This window comes from Callorhinus ursinus, unplaced genomic scaffold (assembly GCF_003265705.2).
Source record: "Callorhinus ursinus isolate GAN/ISIS: 27379988/994484 unplaced genomic scaffold, GSC_fseal_2.0 scaffold70, whole genome shotgun sequence".
In the NCBI taxonomy this organism is placed as follows: domain Eukaryota; kingdom Metazoa; phylum Chordata; class Mammalia; order Carnivora; family Otariidae; genus Callorhinus; species Callorhinus ursinus.
In genome coordinates, this window is record NW_027397132.1 from 5,357,401 (window position 1) to 5,372,797 (window position 15,397).

The following is a 15,397-nucleotide window of genomic DNA, read 5'->3' on the forward strand; positions in this document are numbered from 1 at the left end:
TTGGGGTCTGAGGGGGAAATGACGGGTCCGGGGCACCCCGACGCCCCATACATGCCACTTGCCCCCAGCCCCCGAAGCCCCCATGCACAGTATCTCCAGTGGCCTGAAGGAGACCATGAGCCCACAGGACATTGTGCAGGACGCGGTCCACAACTTCTCACCGGCCTACCAGCACTACACCCAGCAGGCCACACACGAGGCCCCGAGCCCCAGCCCCCACCCCAGTGTGGCAGGAGGCTCCAGTGGGGTCAGGAAGAGTCGGAACGTGGAAAAGCGGATGCTGATCCCCTTGGAGGAGCTGTAGGAGGGCCACGGGTCACCAGCCACCTGGCTGAGACCAGGCTGCTCGGGCCTCTGGGCAAGCACAGAGCCCCTCACCCACAGTGAAGCCCCTTCTGGGAGCCCTCCTGCCAGGCCTGTGGGGCCACCTCCCAGCCTGCCTCCCACCGGCAGGCTCGTGACCCTGGAAGGGGACGTCTGAGCTTATCTGAGGAGCCTGGGACCCGCTGGGCTCCCCTGGCCGTCCACTCAGGGGGCTGCTGTGAGGCGGGCACCAGCAGGGCCCTCCTGGAGGGACAGTTTCCAGGCTGGGCCCCTGCAGGGAAGGACGGCCTGGGGAGAGCAAGACAGCCCGCCCTGAGAACACGGGAGTTGCGCAGGCATGGACAGGTGGCCGTGGCGGGGGACCCCCCAGCCATGGAGATTTCTGAAAAGCCCCCACCCCAATGTGCCTGACGAGGGTCCGGGAGGTGCCCGGGGCCACCTGCACAGAACCTTCGCCTTGAGCAGCCCACAGAGCACACACACGCTCTGGGGCTTACGGACGAATCACACTTATTTATACATAAACACCTGGGTTTTCTAGTGACTCCAGTGGCCTCTGTTCCCGCAGGTCAGTCCCCGGATGAGCAGACTGTAGTGGGGTGGTCAGACAAGCCCCACTGTGCTAAGTCTGCTGTTGAGGGAAGGGTCCAGATCATTGCTCAGAGCAGAGCAGGGCACAGAGCTCACAGGTAGACCGGGTGCCCTGGTCTGTGTCCGCATGAGACCCAGAGTGCTCCCCGTGCCCCCGGGAGACCCAGAGCGCTCCCCGTGTCTGCATGAGGCCCAGGGTGCTCCCCGTGCCCCCGGGAGACCCAGAGCACTCCCTGTGTCCACATGAGACCCAGGGCGCTCCCCGTGCCCCCAGGAGACCCAGGGCACTCCCCTTCCCTTAGGAGCTCAGTTTCCTCCATTGATGGGCCTCTGGCCAGCCCCACCTGCAGTGGGTCCATGAAGGCCACGAGAGAGTGCGGGGCGCACATGGGGCTCGCAGCTGGAGCCTGCCCTCCCCCGTCTTTCTCTCTCCTAGAGAAAGTGCCAGGCCGGTGCCCAGGGAGACACATGCCCTGCCCTCCAGAAGCTGCGAGGAGCCCGCCAGAGAGGCTGGAAGCAGCCCAGCAGAGTGGGGAGGCCTCCTGGAGGGCCTGAGGGCAGGGCCTGTGTGCCCAAGAGCCCAAGCGTGTGGGGAGCCTGGGCCGGGTGGCCAGGCAAGAACAGCGGGCAGGAAAGCCTGGTGGGCACCACCCAGTGATGACCTCCCTCCCTCCTGGCCACCCATGCCCCCATGCCGAGGGTCCGGAGAGACTCGGCAGGACAGGAACTGACCAGCAGTGTCCTGGCCAGAGCGGGGTCACCCCATGGAGACCCAGGACTCAAGGCCGCAGCTTCTTGGAGGGCTGGCTGGCTGCCCAGTGAGATAAGGCATGCCACCTCCCTGCGACCCACATGGAGAGTCCCCCGCCTGCCTTATCACACCCTCTGCAGCCGGTGGACCACGGTGGGCCCAGCTCTGGCCCCACAGGTCTCAGTCAGCAGGTTTGGGAGTGACCATGGTGGGAAGTTGTCTGGAGGATGCAGGAGGGCCAAGTGCCAGCCCCCATGTGAGCGACAGGGCGGTGCTAGCCTGCAGGCCCCTGCCCAGGGAGGGCCTTGTCAGCTGGTGTGCTGTGTCCAGTGTGTATGAGGCTGGGGCCAGGACCCTGGTGCACACGGAATCCTCACGACAGCCTCGGGAATGGGGCCCAAGGCCCAGAGAGGGTGAGCCACTTGCCCGAGGTCACAGAGCCAGCAAGACATGGACCGGCCCACAAAAGCCAACGCTCGCGCTCGTCCGGCCCCCACAGACACCTCTGCCGTGGACAAGGCCCGGCTTCTGCTTCTGACGCCACAGAGTAACACCGCACCCCTGCCACCCACAGGGAGGTCACAGCTGCCCGCCCTGCCTTGCCGGCCTCGCCCTCCTGGGGGGAGCATGGGTGCTCGGGGGGGGGGGGGAGGGAGGCACATATTGCCATCTGTGATGACATCGTGGGCTCCCAGTTGCGGGCCCCACCGCATGGGGCCAGGAGCGGCCAGCTTCTCTAACCTGTCCTGGCCTCAGCGCTCTCGTCTGGGAAATGGCCCCAGCAATCCAAAGCAGGCAGCGCCAAGAGAGCTGGAGGGCCAGGCCGGGGCACAGGGGTAACCCTCAATGACTTCCCGGCTCACACCCGCAGGCTTGCTGCCAGGTCGTTGCCGGGCCGCCACGCGGGGCTCTCGCAGGGGGAGTGGGCCTGGCTTCGGGGAGGTCTGGCTTAGCTGGGGGCCCCAGCGACCCCACAGTGCTGGCACACTCTGCTCTCTGCCGATTTCACAGAAGGGAGCTGGTGGATTGGAAGGGGAGGGAACAGGCCCCCCCAGAGGCGAGCCCCGAGTGGCTGGTGGGGACACCCCCCCCTCAGTGACAGCGAGGGCAGGAGCCGTCCCGTCAGCTCAGGCAGAGGTGAGGCAGGTCTTGGAAACCCCGAGATCTCGCCTGCAAGCCGGCCGTCCTTCAGAGGCTGAGGCCAAGTGCTGACACGCCTGCCCCTCGGAGGGATGGGGGTGGGGAAGGCCCGTGAGGAGCGCACAGGCCCTCAGCTCTGGCTTCCGGGAGAGCCCGCTTCCTTTAGACACCTTGCTCTCCACCCCCGGCCGAGCGGCCCTCTCCCCACCTGCTGCAGGGCCTGGCCCGAGACCAGGGCACACACCACCCAGGGGGTCGGGGGGAGCCGTCTGAGCTGGAGAGGAACAGCCTGTGCCTGAAGGCTGGAGGCTCCCGGTCAGTGCGGACGGGACACGGGGCGTTGGGCCCCCACCACTCAGAAAGCCAACCCGGTCGCCTCCACCCGCCGGCCCCCTCCCCAGCCCGTGGCTGTCCCGACGGGCCTCCCAACCTAGGAGACCCACTGCAGGCGAGGACGGCCGTGTTGGAGGGCTGGGACGTGGGGGCGGCGGCCGTCCAACGGTGCCCTGCACTCGGGGACTTGACCCCCAGCCCAATCACAAAACCAGGCAGATCTGAAACCAGAAAACTCTTTATTGCGAAGGTACAAAAGCACACAGCGGAGATGTACAGCAATAAATTAGGTGGTGGCCGTGAGGGGGCGCGGGCGCGGGGACCGCAACGGGACGGGGGGGGCGCGGGCGCAGGGACGACATGGGATCTCCTCAATAATTTATACCATGATAAAAGCAGCACAAAAATAAATATGGAACTGGAGCAGCCGAGCGACGGAGGCGAGGAAGCAGGAGGCCCCGTCCCCAGGAAGGACCCGCGTCTGAAGCCCCGGAGGCAGGGGAGGAAACCCCAGGGACAGAAGTCCTTGCCTTTTCTCTTAAATAAAAAAAAAAAATCCATATATTAAACCTGTGACAATGGAATCTCAGTGAGCTGAAAGGAAAAGCACTCGGGGAAGGCTCTGGCCTTCCTTCCCTGGCCCCAGGGCCCCCCAAGCGGGGCCTCGGTGCTCCCGAGGGCTGGCGGGAACGCAGAGGGAAGCGGCGGGTGGGCAGCCCAGGCCTCCCTCCCCAGAGCCGGGGGCGGGGGCCACTGGCTCCCACCCCCACCCTACTCCAACTGCAGCTCTGCTCTATTAGGAATTTACAGTAAAAACAGGAAAAGTTACGAAAAATCTGTACGATAAAATGTGTATATAATTTTATATATATATATACTTTCTCTCTTTTAAATATTTCCCCATGGTCCTTATTGATATCCAATGTGGATTACCTACCATGGCTATGGTATCAACAGTTTTTTTTGTTTTTTTTTTTTTTAAACACACTGGGCCTTCTTCTCCGTAAGGATCCAGCACACCCCAGACCCTTCCCCTTACCCCAGGACAAGGCCAAGGCGAAGGCCGCACGGCAATGCTGCGAGGGCCCCACACCTTTCCCGGCTGCTCCTGACAGCAGACGCAGGAGGAAGACGCGGCCCTTGGGGCCGTCTGCCCTGCCCAAGCCTCCTCTTCCGTGTGGGCGGCCTGTGGCTTGCTGGGGGTGGGGGTCTCCCTAGGCGGTGGGTGGCAGGGCCACGAGGAGGCCGGGAGCCTGAGCTCAACGGCCACCCCCAGACCCTGCGGCCCCAGCCTCTCTCCAGCAGGGCCAGGAAGGGGCAGTCCAAGCTCGGCACACGGGAGCCGGGAGCCCCGATCGGTCGAGGCTCACCGGGGAGGGAAGCCCCAGCAAGGGTCACCAAGGTCATCAGGGGCTCCAGGTGCCAGAAAGAGCTAGTAAAGTTTCCAGGCGAGGAATAAGCACCAAGGTAGCTGCGTCCCCTTGCCCTCTGCACCAAGAGACTACCCAGGTGCCCCCAGGAGGCGGGTCCCAGGCCCCTGCCATGTGGCCTCCCTTGTCACCACGCCCTCCTCGCTTCTCAGACCCCACCCGTCCCCTCCAGCAGAACCAGAGCCCACTCCTGAGGCCCCTGCCAACCTCACCCCCGTTCCACACAGAACCTCTGCACGCCCAACCCCAGGCCCTGCCCCCCTCCCTGAGCAGGGCTCCACCTTCCCCGGCTGGCTGCCCCCCTCCCTGCCCAGCAGCTACCGCTCCTCGGCAGGTCCGAAGGAGGCCAAGCTCCCAACCCCCATGCAACTGTCTGCCGCATGGACCCCGGAGGCCCCCCCAGTGACCGGCCATTCCGAGCCATTCCCCCGAGGCCCCGGGGCGTTGGCAGGCACGTCCCGGGGCACGCGTGCACGTACACATAGCCCCTTGGGTGGCCCTCCCTCCCTCCCTCCCTCCGCCTCGCGGGGTGCAGGTCTCTGGGAAGGCTAAAAGCAGGGTCATGGTGCTTTTCATCACCAGGGGCACATGGTTCGCCCTGCGGCTCCAGAGCTCAGGGCAGCGAGGGGGTTCCTGCACCAGCTGGTGGACCACAGCGGGCCACTCTCGGGAGGGGTGGAAGACAGAGCCCCCGCCGTCTGGGCCACAGGGCCAGGAACCTCCCGAGGACCTTCCCTCTGTACATCCTGACACCCCCTGGCGCAAGACACACACCCCTAGAAAAGGACGGTCCGGAGAGAGCCAGTGGGGCCCAGAGGAAGGCCAGGTGCATACGTGTGCGTGTTTGCGTGTGCGTGCGTGTGGGAAGGCGTGCAGCACACGGTCTCACAAGACCCCATCTTCAGCCAGCACCCCCGTCCCCGCCGCGAGTCTGTGCTTGACTCAGGTGTTAAGGGGTCTGCTCCCCGTGGGCTCGTCTGATGGGCACGAGGGGAGAGCCCACTGCCCGCCCGGCCGCGGCCCCCCAGGCCCCACCCTCGGCCGGGCACTAGGACGCGGCCGAAAAGGGCACGGAGGTGGAGGAGATGTCGGCGGACTTGACGATGGTGATGACACTGGTCGTGGCCACCTTGGTGGGGGTGACGGGCCCGCGGGCCACGGTGCGGGCGAAGGTCTGCAGGGCCTCGTACTTGGAGCGCAGCGCGTCGAGCTCCAGCCTCATGCTCGCGTTCTCGGAGGCGAGCTTCTCCACCTCCTGCTGCAGCTCCACGCGCTGCCGCTCCAGCTCCTCCTTCTGCGTCACCCGCTTGATGCGGCAGCTGGCGGCGTAGCCGCGGTTCTTGAGCGTGCGCCGCCGCTGCTTCAGGCGGACCACCTCCTCCTTGGTGAGGCCCCGCAGGTGCTGGTTCAGCTCCCGCACCGACATGGACACCAGCTCGTCATCGCTGAGCACCGGGGCGTTCTCGCCCGCCTCCTTCTTGACCTGCGGGGGCCACGGCACAGCGGTCAGCACAGAGACGCGGGGTGCAGCGGGAAGGATTGGCCACAGCGGGACCCCAGAAGACGGCTCAAGCCCTGCGTGCACAAGAGCCTGTTCCAGGCAGCACCCCCCTCTGCTGCGCAAGCGGGCCTTCGCTCCTCCATCATGGAACAGGGACGGTCCCTGCAGGGTCACCTGACGCTGTGCACACAGCATCATGCAGATGGCTCTCGGATGGGGGCCACTGGCTACACCCGGCCATCACCAGGATCCCACTGGCCGCCCACATTCTGCAAGGCCAGGGTCCACATGTGTGCTACCCTCTGTGCATCTCCAGGGCCCGGGGCAGGACGGACACACGCAGGTGGGGGACGGGACGGCACGGCAGCCCATCCTTCTGCATCCCTCGGACCTAGTGGGACCTCAGATGTGGCTTGCGCGTGCTCGATCCAGAAACGCATGGAGAGTTCCCTCTCCTGCACACCCAGCTCCGCTCCCAGGATGACACAGCCAACCCAAGCACACGCTGCCGGCCTCAGAAGCTGCGAAGGCCCGCGGAGGCAGCACACACTGCGGACGGCCAGGCCCTGGGAGCCAGGTTCCACGGGACAGAGGATACACTGCTCACCCCTGGGGGCTGGGGTGATGAGCACATCCTAGCCGACGGGGATCCACCCCTACCACTCTCTCCCAAGGAGGGATCCCCCCAGATGTCAGAGCTGGTGTCTCCCAAAGCCACGACCCCCCAATTCTGTCACCACCTCTCTGTGACACGTCCTCTAGCCAACAGCCCCCCGCTCTCTTCCAGAGGACAGGGCTTCTTTCCTCACACTCAGGGCAGTCCTGGGAAAGAGGCGCTGCTGGGGCCAGAAGGGACCTTTCCCAGGCCTGAGCCCGGGACAGAAACAGGATCTGCTCACCCCCACCCCCGCTTACCTTTAACGCCTTGTTTGGTTTGGGATTAGTCGTCATAACCTGGGCACAGTCACCCGAGCAGAAGGGCTTGGAAATTGGAACTAGAAAATCACACAAGAACACAGAAACGAGCGAGGTTAGGTTCTGGCCAGGCTGGAGACGGGGCCTGCTGCCGTCACAAGTGACCTAAAGCGGGGACATGCCCACTGCAGAGAGGCTCCAAGGAGGTTCAGCTCCTTGTTCCCTGTCACCCCAAAAGCAAGATGGGAGCCAGCCAGTCCTGAGGGGCTTCCCGCAGGGTGGGCATGCTGGCCACACACCCCCACTCCAGCATCAGACCACAGAGCAACCCGGACCCACCTTGGCCCAGTGCCTGGCAGCCACACAGCGGTCCCCTGCCGCCCCACCCACCAGGCCTGTGCTGCCAGCGCCTGGGGGGCCCCCGGGCGTGAGCAGCTGTTGCTTCCTGTTCTCACTCTCCCTCCGATCTGAGAAGCTTGCACCCACGAGGCCCAGGCTGCCACGTTCAAGGGCCAAAGCCCGCAGCAGCAAAGCCCCCTCCCGAGATCGGCCACACCCAGCACCTGAAGGGCACCGCTGGCCCCCAGGACGGCACCCTGCCCGGGCAAGAGCCCCTGGTACCCATGACCTAGCCTGGCTCCAGAGAGGAAGGGCCCCTGGGGGAGCATGCCCCCGGGGGGATGGGTGGAGCCAGCACCCGCCCGGGGCCCAGCCCCGCCCTCCCTAGCAGACCTACCTCTGCAAAGGGCACTGCGGCTGTGACATCACCACCCCCACCTGGGCTGCCCCACAGCCATGACCTGAGGCCCTCGGGGTGGGCGGGGTCTCCCTGCGCAGCCAGGGCAGGATCCAGGAGGTGGGGAGCCGCGGCTGCACGAGCTCATCGGGCGGCCGTCTGGCGGGAGTTGTCCCCGGCGCCCGCCAGCCCCTGCACTGCCCGCCCTTCGAGTTTTCGCGTCTGCATTGTGTCACACATTCTAATCATTCATGAAAAAGCCAGCCAAAGCATCCCAAGCATGATTCCCCTCTGATAGTTGCCATGGCGACCTTGGGAAGTAGCCAGCCCCTGGTGGTCGCCATGGCAACGGAGAAGCCCACAGCAACAATGGCTTCGGGCAGGCTGGTGCAGACGCACAGGTTGCGGGACAGTAAACAAACCCGTGTGACCCCGCGGCTCTAGACTTGCCGCCACGCTCTGTCACTGGGTTAGGGACCAGGGTCCCCGTTCCAAACGCCAGGCACGGTGAACTGAGCAGAGAGAACATCGGAGAAATGCACGGCGGGGGGCGGGGGGGGGGTGCGGGTCCCAGAGAGGGAGCCTCACCCGAGCCTCCATCTCGAGGGTGAGCGGGACTCGGGTGGGTGTCTCCACCCTGCCTTCCTTCACCCACAGCCCCGGGACCCTAACCCGTCCCCACTGCTCCTGCCTCCAGCAGCTCGCCTGCCTTCCGCTACCAGAGGGTCTCAGCACCCAGGCCGCTGGACCCCCAGTCACCCCTGGCAACACTCCCGGGCGCCGATGCTGGACGACGGCAAGCAGGACAGCAGCAAGGCCGGGGCCAGGCAAATCCTCAGGGGGCTCCGGGCTCCTCCGCACCCCCACGCATGTGCCCGGGATAGACACGCAGACAACGCAGCAGCAGGGGGTGGTCACGGCAGGGACCAGGAGCTGCTTCCTGACGGCAGCCTGACCCCCAGCATCTGTTGGGGGCAGGGGGCGCACAATCAGTGCCCCTCCCTCCAGGTGCGGGGGTCACACCGTGCTAGAGAAACCACCTGGAGGGCCAGCAGGAGCCAGGCAGCTGGGAGAGCCCTGAGAAACTTTTCCACGGCCGGGTGTCATTCCAGCACACGTCAGCGCACAAGGGCCTGGAGCCGCCAGGGCATAGTTGTGCGGTGAGTCACAGCTGTTTACTGAGCAAGGAGCTCACATTCCCACAGACCTAAGGCCCTCCCACCCTGCGCGGACCGCCCAGCCCGCCTGATGAGAAAAGTGAGGCCCCAGCAAAGGAGGGAGCTCCGCTCAGACCCCGACCAGCAGGGCTTTCTGCGCCTCCCCCACGGTGGCGGGCCAGCTCAGCCAGCACCCAGCGCCACAGGGCTTTGCTCAGGGCAGGCAGGTACACCTCCTCTGGGGACCTGCCCTCCGTGACCGTGTGTGGTGGGATGTCCAGGTAACCAGGATGGGCACAGGACTGGGCCACAGCACTCCAAGGGCTCGGCCCCCTCCCCTCCACACAGGCCCCATGAGGGTCCGCTGGCTGCATCTGAAAGGTCAAGGTCGCCTGGGCAAAGCCCCATATCCACCAGCTCTGTACCCCATTTGCCTTCGGGGCACAGGACGCAGAGGAGAGCCTCGGCAGAGATAGGAGAAGAGCAGCCCTGGGGCCCACCTGGGGTCCAAGAGAGGAGGGACGCCTCTCTTTGAGGGAGGGTGCCACGCTGGGGTCTGACCTCTGGGGACTCCCTGCCCTTCTCGGACCTCCTGTTCAACAAGAGTGACATGAGGCCTAAGAGCGAACGGGAGTACATGTGGAGGTGATCATCGGCTTGAGACAAAGTTGGGGAACAAGCCAGTAAGGCTCTTCTTTCTGTGGGTCTTGCTCTCCTCCTCTGAAAATGAGGGGATCGGAACCAGGGGTCCCAGGGTTCTGTCCAGCTCGCAAAAGCCTCGGTTGGGCCGATCCAGGAGAGACCCTGACTGGGGGCTCCACTCAACCCCCAGGGGGCTGGGGCCTACACCAGGGCCCCCCTGAGAAACCAGAGACCCAGACACGGGTGGGCAAGTCCCAGGCAAGGGCAGACACCGTCCCACGGACCCCTGCTCACAGACACAAACCCCACTGCCTCGGGCGGACCAGGTCTTGGCTCCTGCCCCCACCACCCCACCCCCCGCCACCGAGGCACCCCTGGAAGTCTCCATCAGCTGCTGGAGAGCGGGCTGCCCCGAGGGGCACTACACAGACTCTGCTGCCGGTCCAGGGAGCCAGCTCCAGGAGCACGGAGCTGGCTGGGCACTGCCCGTCTTTCCTGAACTCAGTTTATGGATAGAAACTGCACCATTACTCCCCTATGCCAAGCTACGCAAAATACATGCAGCAGTGACCTGAGGTCACTTCAAACATGAAAGGCAAAAAACCCGATAGTTTGCTTTTGGAAAACAGGTTCAGAGAAAAGTTTCGTACGTGTGCGAGTTTGAACGACAACTGATTTTAAAACAACTGCCCTAAAACGTGTATTTATAAACCCCTGAACCTCAGGCAACCTCACGGCCACCAGAGCGCATGCAGGAGGAACTGCTTTCTGGTCCCAGGCCGGACCGCAGCCAGGGTTAGAGACCGAGGCCCCAACGGGCCAGGCAGGAGCGCACGCGCGCGCGCGAGGCAGCCTCACCTTCCACCATACCGGCCCCTGCTCAGCACCCGCACACACCTCTCCAGCACCTGCACAGGAGGACGCTCAGGGCATCAAGTCCCCTCACCACCAACTAAAAGAACCTCAGCCACACGTGCACGCTCTCTGCACTGGCTGTTCGGAATTCCAGTAAAGTCACCTGTGCAGCTCCGCGGCCAGAGCCAGGCGGGGACCCCCAAAGGCAGGTGTGAACCTCTGAGGCGCACATGCCCGCCCACCGAGTGAGCAAGAAACAGACGCTCAGCTCGCGCAGCCCTCGAGACACCACTGGTCAAGAAAGGCTGCTTGGTTAGCACTTAGAGCCTCGAACACTTTCCAGGTGACTGCTTTCCTACCTGAAGAGGGTGGTTTTCAACCCAAAGCCAGAAACCTCATCCTGGTGTGCATCTAAACAAAGTCAAGGGAAAGACTGCCCTAAAAGAAAGAACAATGGACCAACAGCCTAGATGGGAGTCACCTCTGGGGACGGCATAGTTGGGAACAAGTTAGGGAGCTGGGGGGTGGCCCTCCCTTCCGGGCCCCACAAAGAACGGGCAGGTCGTCCAGGTTCAACAGTGCAGGATGGCCCTTCCAGGGGCAGGTGAGCTGGAGGCCAGGGTCTCAGCCCCTCCATCCCCCAGCAAACACCTGCTGCTTGCCCACCCACTGACTCAGCTCATCTGGGGCAACTCACGACCCAGGCCATCCCCAGTGCACTCAGGCCCTCGCTGGGCTAGACCCAGGTTCAGGGCCTTGGGGGGTGGGGGGAACGTTTGTTCCACCAGTAAAGCCAGGTGGCTGATGGGCACAATGGCCGCACCCAAACAGCCCTAGGTCTAGATGATGTTACAGAAAAGGGGCTTTTGGAGTCTGACGGGGCTCTAACCCTTACCTCGGTTAGACTAGCCTATACCATGAGCTTCATGTGCACAGGAAGCCGAATCTGGTGCCCAGCAGGGTGGGCGTTCAAAAAAACTCTTGTTCCCGTTCAGTGTGGAGTGACGGCGGCTGCCACTCCCCATGCCTGCCCCTCCAGCCCTCCCAGGTCTCCGAGGGGGTCGGATCCAGGGAGAGGAAGGAGGGCAGGAGGAAAACAGGAAGGGAGGAAAAGGGTTCCGTCCTGGAGCAGATCTCCACTTCACGCAGCAGAGCGGTGTCTGACTCACCCTGATGGGTGCAAACCCCAAAGCCAGAAGCCACCGTGATGTGACTGCCTCTGTCCTGGGGGGCTGGGGGGCCTTCTCACAGAGGACCCAAAGCTGAGTGCCCCTGCCAGCTGGCAGCACAGTGGGGCCCACACAGAAGGCAACTGTCCCACGAGCACAGGGTGACATGGCCAGCTTGCCCCCCAAGCTGACGCCTCACCCAAATGAAGACAGGTCCCAGCACCGGGAGGGCTCGTACCTCCCGCCCAACTCCCCACCACGTGGGAGTGCACCCCACCAGCCCAGCCCACACCCAGCCTGCAGGCTGGCCCTGGCTGGCCGCCCTCCGGCAAGACATGACTGTCTGCCTGGCTTGGAGGACGTCTGGTCACCTTGCGTTTGCAGTTTGAGGAAGCTGTGTCATCCTGGCTCTGTCCAGAGGTGACTCAGGCGGCTGCTAGGCTGACAGCTAGCTGAACGCCTCACCTCCCTGGCCACGCCCTGGCCCCTCACTCCCCCGGTACCCCTCTGGGTGGTCCTCCTGTCTCCAGGCTCCCCTCTGGGGCTCTGTTCGCGCCACAGCTGCTCAGGGGTTTGACTAGCCCCAAGCCCCACATCCCAACAAGGTTACACAGCCCACGTGTCTGACAGGCCCCCGAGATGCGCCCTGTCCCCACACCTGCCCTCCTTCTGCATCTCCAGCTCAGGTGATGACCCATCATGCCATTCATGCAGAAATCGCCCCCAACACCTCACCTCTCCTTCCACATCCACCTGCTGAGCCTGGCCTGTCAGCCTCAGCCCGTCTCTCTGCTGATGCTCCAGCCCTCCAGCACTACCTGGCTCAGGCCTGGGCTGCTTTTGTCTGGGCCTTGGCCCCTCAAATGTAGGCCCCAAGGTGGGTAGAAGAACTCCCTGCCCGAAGGCCCTCCTGAGCCCCTTACTCCCCTGGCCACCTGTCACATTCAGGCCTTCACCTCTGGCTTCTAGGGCCTCCGCAATCAGTGCTGGACTCCCACCCTCTCCCCCCAACCCTTGCTTCACCAGAAAGCCCCCTCCTGCCTTCCCTGGGGTGGGCGGGCACCCTCTCACCAGTACACATCAAGGGCTGGGCCCAAGACTTGGTCCTGGTCTTTCTTTCTGAGGTTTGCTTCCCTTGCTGGATGGAGGGCGGGGATGTTCTTAACCACACCTGCTCCCCTCAACTCCCAGCAAGTGAGAGGCAAGCCGCCTAAGCGCACGTGTCAGCAGTGCCCCAAAGGGAGGGGGTCAGGGGCGCCTCAGCTCAGGACTTCTCTGGTCCTCCCCGTCCCGTGCAGCCCACATGCAGCGCAGAAAAGCAGGCAGGGTGTCCCCCACACCCCGGATATCAGACTCTGACGCCACAGGCCAGGTAAGGGGGCTTTGGGCTTGGTGTCCTCATGTAAAGTGGGGGGGGGGGGCCGCAGGGGGGTATGTGTACTGCATGATCCCTACATTTATTTCTACCTGTTCTAAAGTTCTATGATTTTAAGAGAACACTTTCAATTTCCTGAAACTGTAAGAAAGAGGAAACATGACGAGTCTGTGACTTACAAAAAGCAAAAGTAAACACGGGAGCAGTGCATCTTCCATCAGCAGGGAGCAGGGAGGCGGGGAGCAGAGGGGAGGGTGAGTCACTGTTTACTGCTCTGAGGAGTAGCCACACAGAGAACGCTCACAGCTGCCCGGGTTCCATTTCCCGTGTGGACTGCACCCTAAAGCCAGAAAGTCCACTCCAGAAACCTTTAGACTCAGGAAGAGCCAGGACGCAGGCAGGATTTCTTCTCCGCTGCCTGAGACGGTGAACAGACTCTTCAGCTACCGGAGCCCCAAAAGTGAAAGCATGTGGGGCTGCAGACATGCGGACGGAGAATGGTGGGTCTGGGTCGGGAAAGCGACCTCACTCGGTGGCAGCTGGGCCCTGGAGACAGGGCTGGAACGCAGCAAGCCCCAGAAACGATTTCCCCGAGTAGCCCCAATTCAACTCCCATTTTTAGCAACCACCTTGAGTGAGTGGGGCTGAACTTGGAACGCATCCCTCAAAGTCCAGCTACGTTCAAGCACAGAAGGCAAATGTGCTCCAGAGAGAAGACTTGCTTTGTGTTTTTGAGTTAGGAAACTATTTTGGAATCAGGAGAGGACCAGTGTTAAGTCCTAAAAGCAGACCCCCCCTTGAAGGAGCTCAAACTCAAACATGCCTACTGGGCTGCCCAGGGAGGGAAGTTCTCCAAAAGCTGTCAGCTACCCACAAGACAAGAGAGGCTGCAGGTGTGCCTCACCCACCTGCACAGCCCACCTTCAACTTCCCTGACCCCTCCCACCCGCTCAGACTGACACTCTTTCCAAAGCCCCACCCCAGAAGGCAGGGTGCTAGGAGATGGCCCAGCTCACCTAGCACAGAGCTGCACTCTATCAAGATACCTGTGCCGTAAGGGCTGGAACAGCAAAACCGCGCCAATGCCAATAACGGGGAAAGGGGAGGGCGGCCGGGCGGCCAAGCCATACTGGCTCAAGAACCCACTGATTCTATCGGCCGTGCGGGGCGTGGGTGCACCAGCCCCGGGAGCTTCTTGCGGCCAGGCGCCTGGCAAGGGAAGGTAGCTGAGTGTGGGGATCTTCCCCACTAACAATTTATTCAGAGGGTGAGCATTTCTACCCGGCCCACGAGAGCAGTGTGAAAAGCAAACAAGAGCATAATCGTTAACGCAGGAGAGAGCAGGGAACTTCCAACAAGCCCGAACACCAACTGCTCCACGACTGTGTTCTCACAGCACGTGGCGAGCCAGAACACCGTGAGACAGAAGGCACAGCGATCTGCTGCACCTTAGAGCTAGGTGGAGAGCGGAGCATGCCCGGTACCCCTCCGAGGCTCCCGGGGACTCGTGCGGAAGCCGGCGGACTGACACACTGTCTCCCCAACTCAGCAGGATCACAGAAGAACCCGCAGTTGAACTTGGAAGAGATGGAGACCCCCTACTCGCAGATGGGAAAGATGAGACCGCAGGCCGCGGGGTTTAGGGGAAGTGACACGTTCGCCTTGTCCCCCTCCCCACCCAAAGCTTCCACACCAAGGCCTCCCTCCGGGAAACCCCTGGCAGGTCAGCTGCTCCGAACGTGACATCGGTCATGAGTCCCCTGCTCCAGGCCCTCCCGCCCCCTCCCCCCGAGCGCGGGTGGGAAGCCACTGCCGGGCAAGGTAGCACCAGCCGGTCGGCCCTGCGCGACCACGCGCTCCCCTGCACGTGGCCGTTTATTTTCGCCCCCGCCTTCCCGCCTCGCAGCGGATCTCCGGAGGTTAAAGGCAAAGCAGGTGGGGTGGGAGGGTCGACACGGGGCGCGGGGCCCGCTGGCACGCCCCGGACTCCCCCAGCGCGTACCCCCGGGGGAACCACCGCATCCCGCTGAGGCTCGGGGCGGCCCGGGGCTCGCGGGCGCGCTCCCGCGCCTGAGAAAGAAGAGACCCCGACCCGCGCGGCGCGCTCGCGGCAGGGCACCTGACGGCAGGTGCGCGGGCCGGGGTCTCAAGGTTCCGCCCAACTTCGCCGCGGGTCCGAGGCGGCCGTGACTCAGCGGCGCGCGGGCCCCGACCCGTCCCCCCCCCCCCCCCCCCCCGGCCCCGGTCCCCAACCCGGCCCAGCCCGGCCCGGCCCCGCGCGGCCGCTCCTCACCTGGCGTCGCGCGGGGGGCGCGGGCGCGCGGCGGCTCCTCGCGGGCACGCGCTCTCCTCGCGCTCGCGCTCACTCTCGCGCTCCCCCTCGGCCGCCGCCTCCGCCGCGCTCTGGGGCTCCGACTTCGCGAAGAACAACAAGTACCCCCCCGCCGCCCGCCGCCAGCCCGCCCGCCCGGCTCCCCA

General features: G+C 64.0%; 2 protein-coding genes across 11 annotated transcripts in view; one reads left to right on the top strand and one right to left on the bottom strand.

Moving 5' to 3' along the window:
* Nucleotides 1–3,707, top strand: part of TMEM184A (transmembrane protein 184A) — an 18,379-nt gene extending 14,672 nt beyond the window's left edge. For 4 of the 8 annotated variants that reach the window (XM_073886287.1, XM_073886288.1, XM_073886289.1 and 1 more), the window contains one exon: nucleotides 3,208–3,707. In XM_073886287.1, the coding sequence (XP_073742388.1) occupies nucleotides 3,208–3,707 (500 nt within the window). Of the gene's footprint in view, nucleotides 1–68; nucleotides 869–1,351 lie in introns of those variants that run through there. The other 4 variants (XM_073886290.1, XM_073886292.1, XM_025863839.2 and 1 more) reach the window with 4 other exon arrangements.
* MAFK (MAF bZIP transcription factor K) lies at nucleotides 3,362–15,391 on the bottom strand. Of its 3 annotated transcripts, none has more exons than XM_025863840.2 (3): nucleotides 15,213–15,391; nucleotides 6,986–7,065; nucleotides 3,362–6,052 (listed from the first exon to the last, which is right to left on the bottom strand). In XM_025863840.2, exons 2-3 carry the CDS (start codon nucleotides 7,019–7,021, stop codon nucleotides 5,618–5,620), a joined length of 471 nt encoding a protein of 156 aa, XP_025719625.1. In that variant the 5' UTR covers nucleotides 7,022–7,065; nucleotides 15,213–15,391; the 3' UTR covers nucleotides 3,362–5,617. The 3 variants fall into 3 exon arrangements, with proteins under 3 accessions (XP_025719625.1, XP_073742394.1, XP_025719627.1); XM_073886293.1 differs by lacking the exon at nucleotides 15,213–15,391 and adding an exon at nucleotides 7,722–9,863; XM_025863842.2 differs by lacking the exon at nucleotides 15,213–15,391 and adding an exon at nucleotides 7,325–7,698.
* Nucleotides 15,392–15,397: the final 6 nt, after the last annotated feature.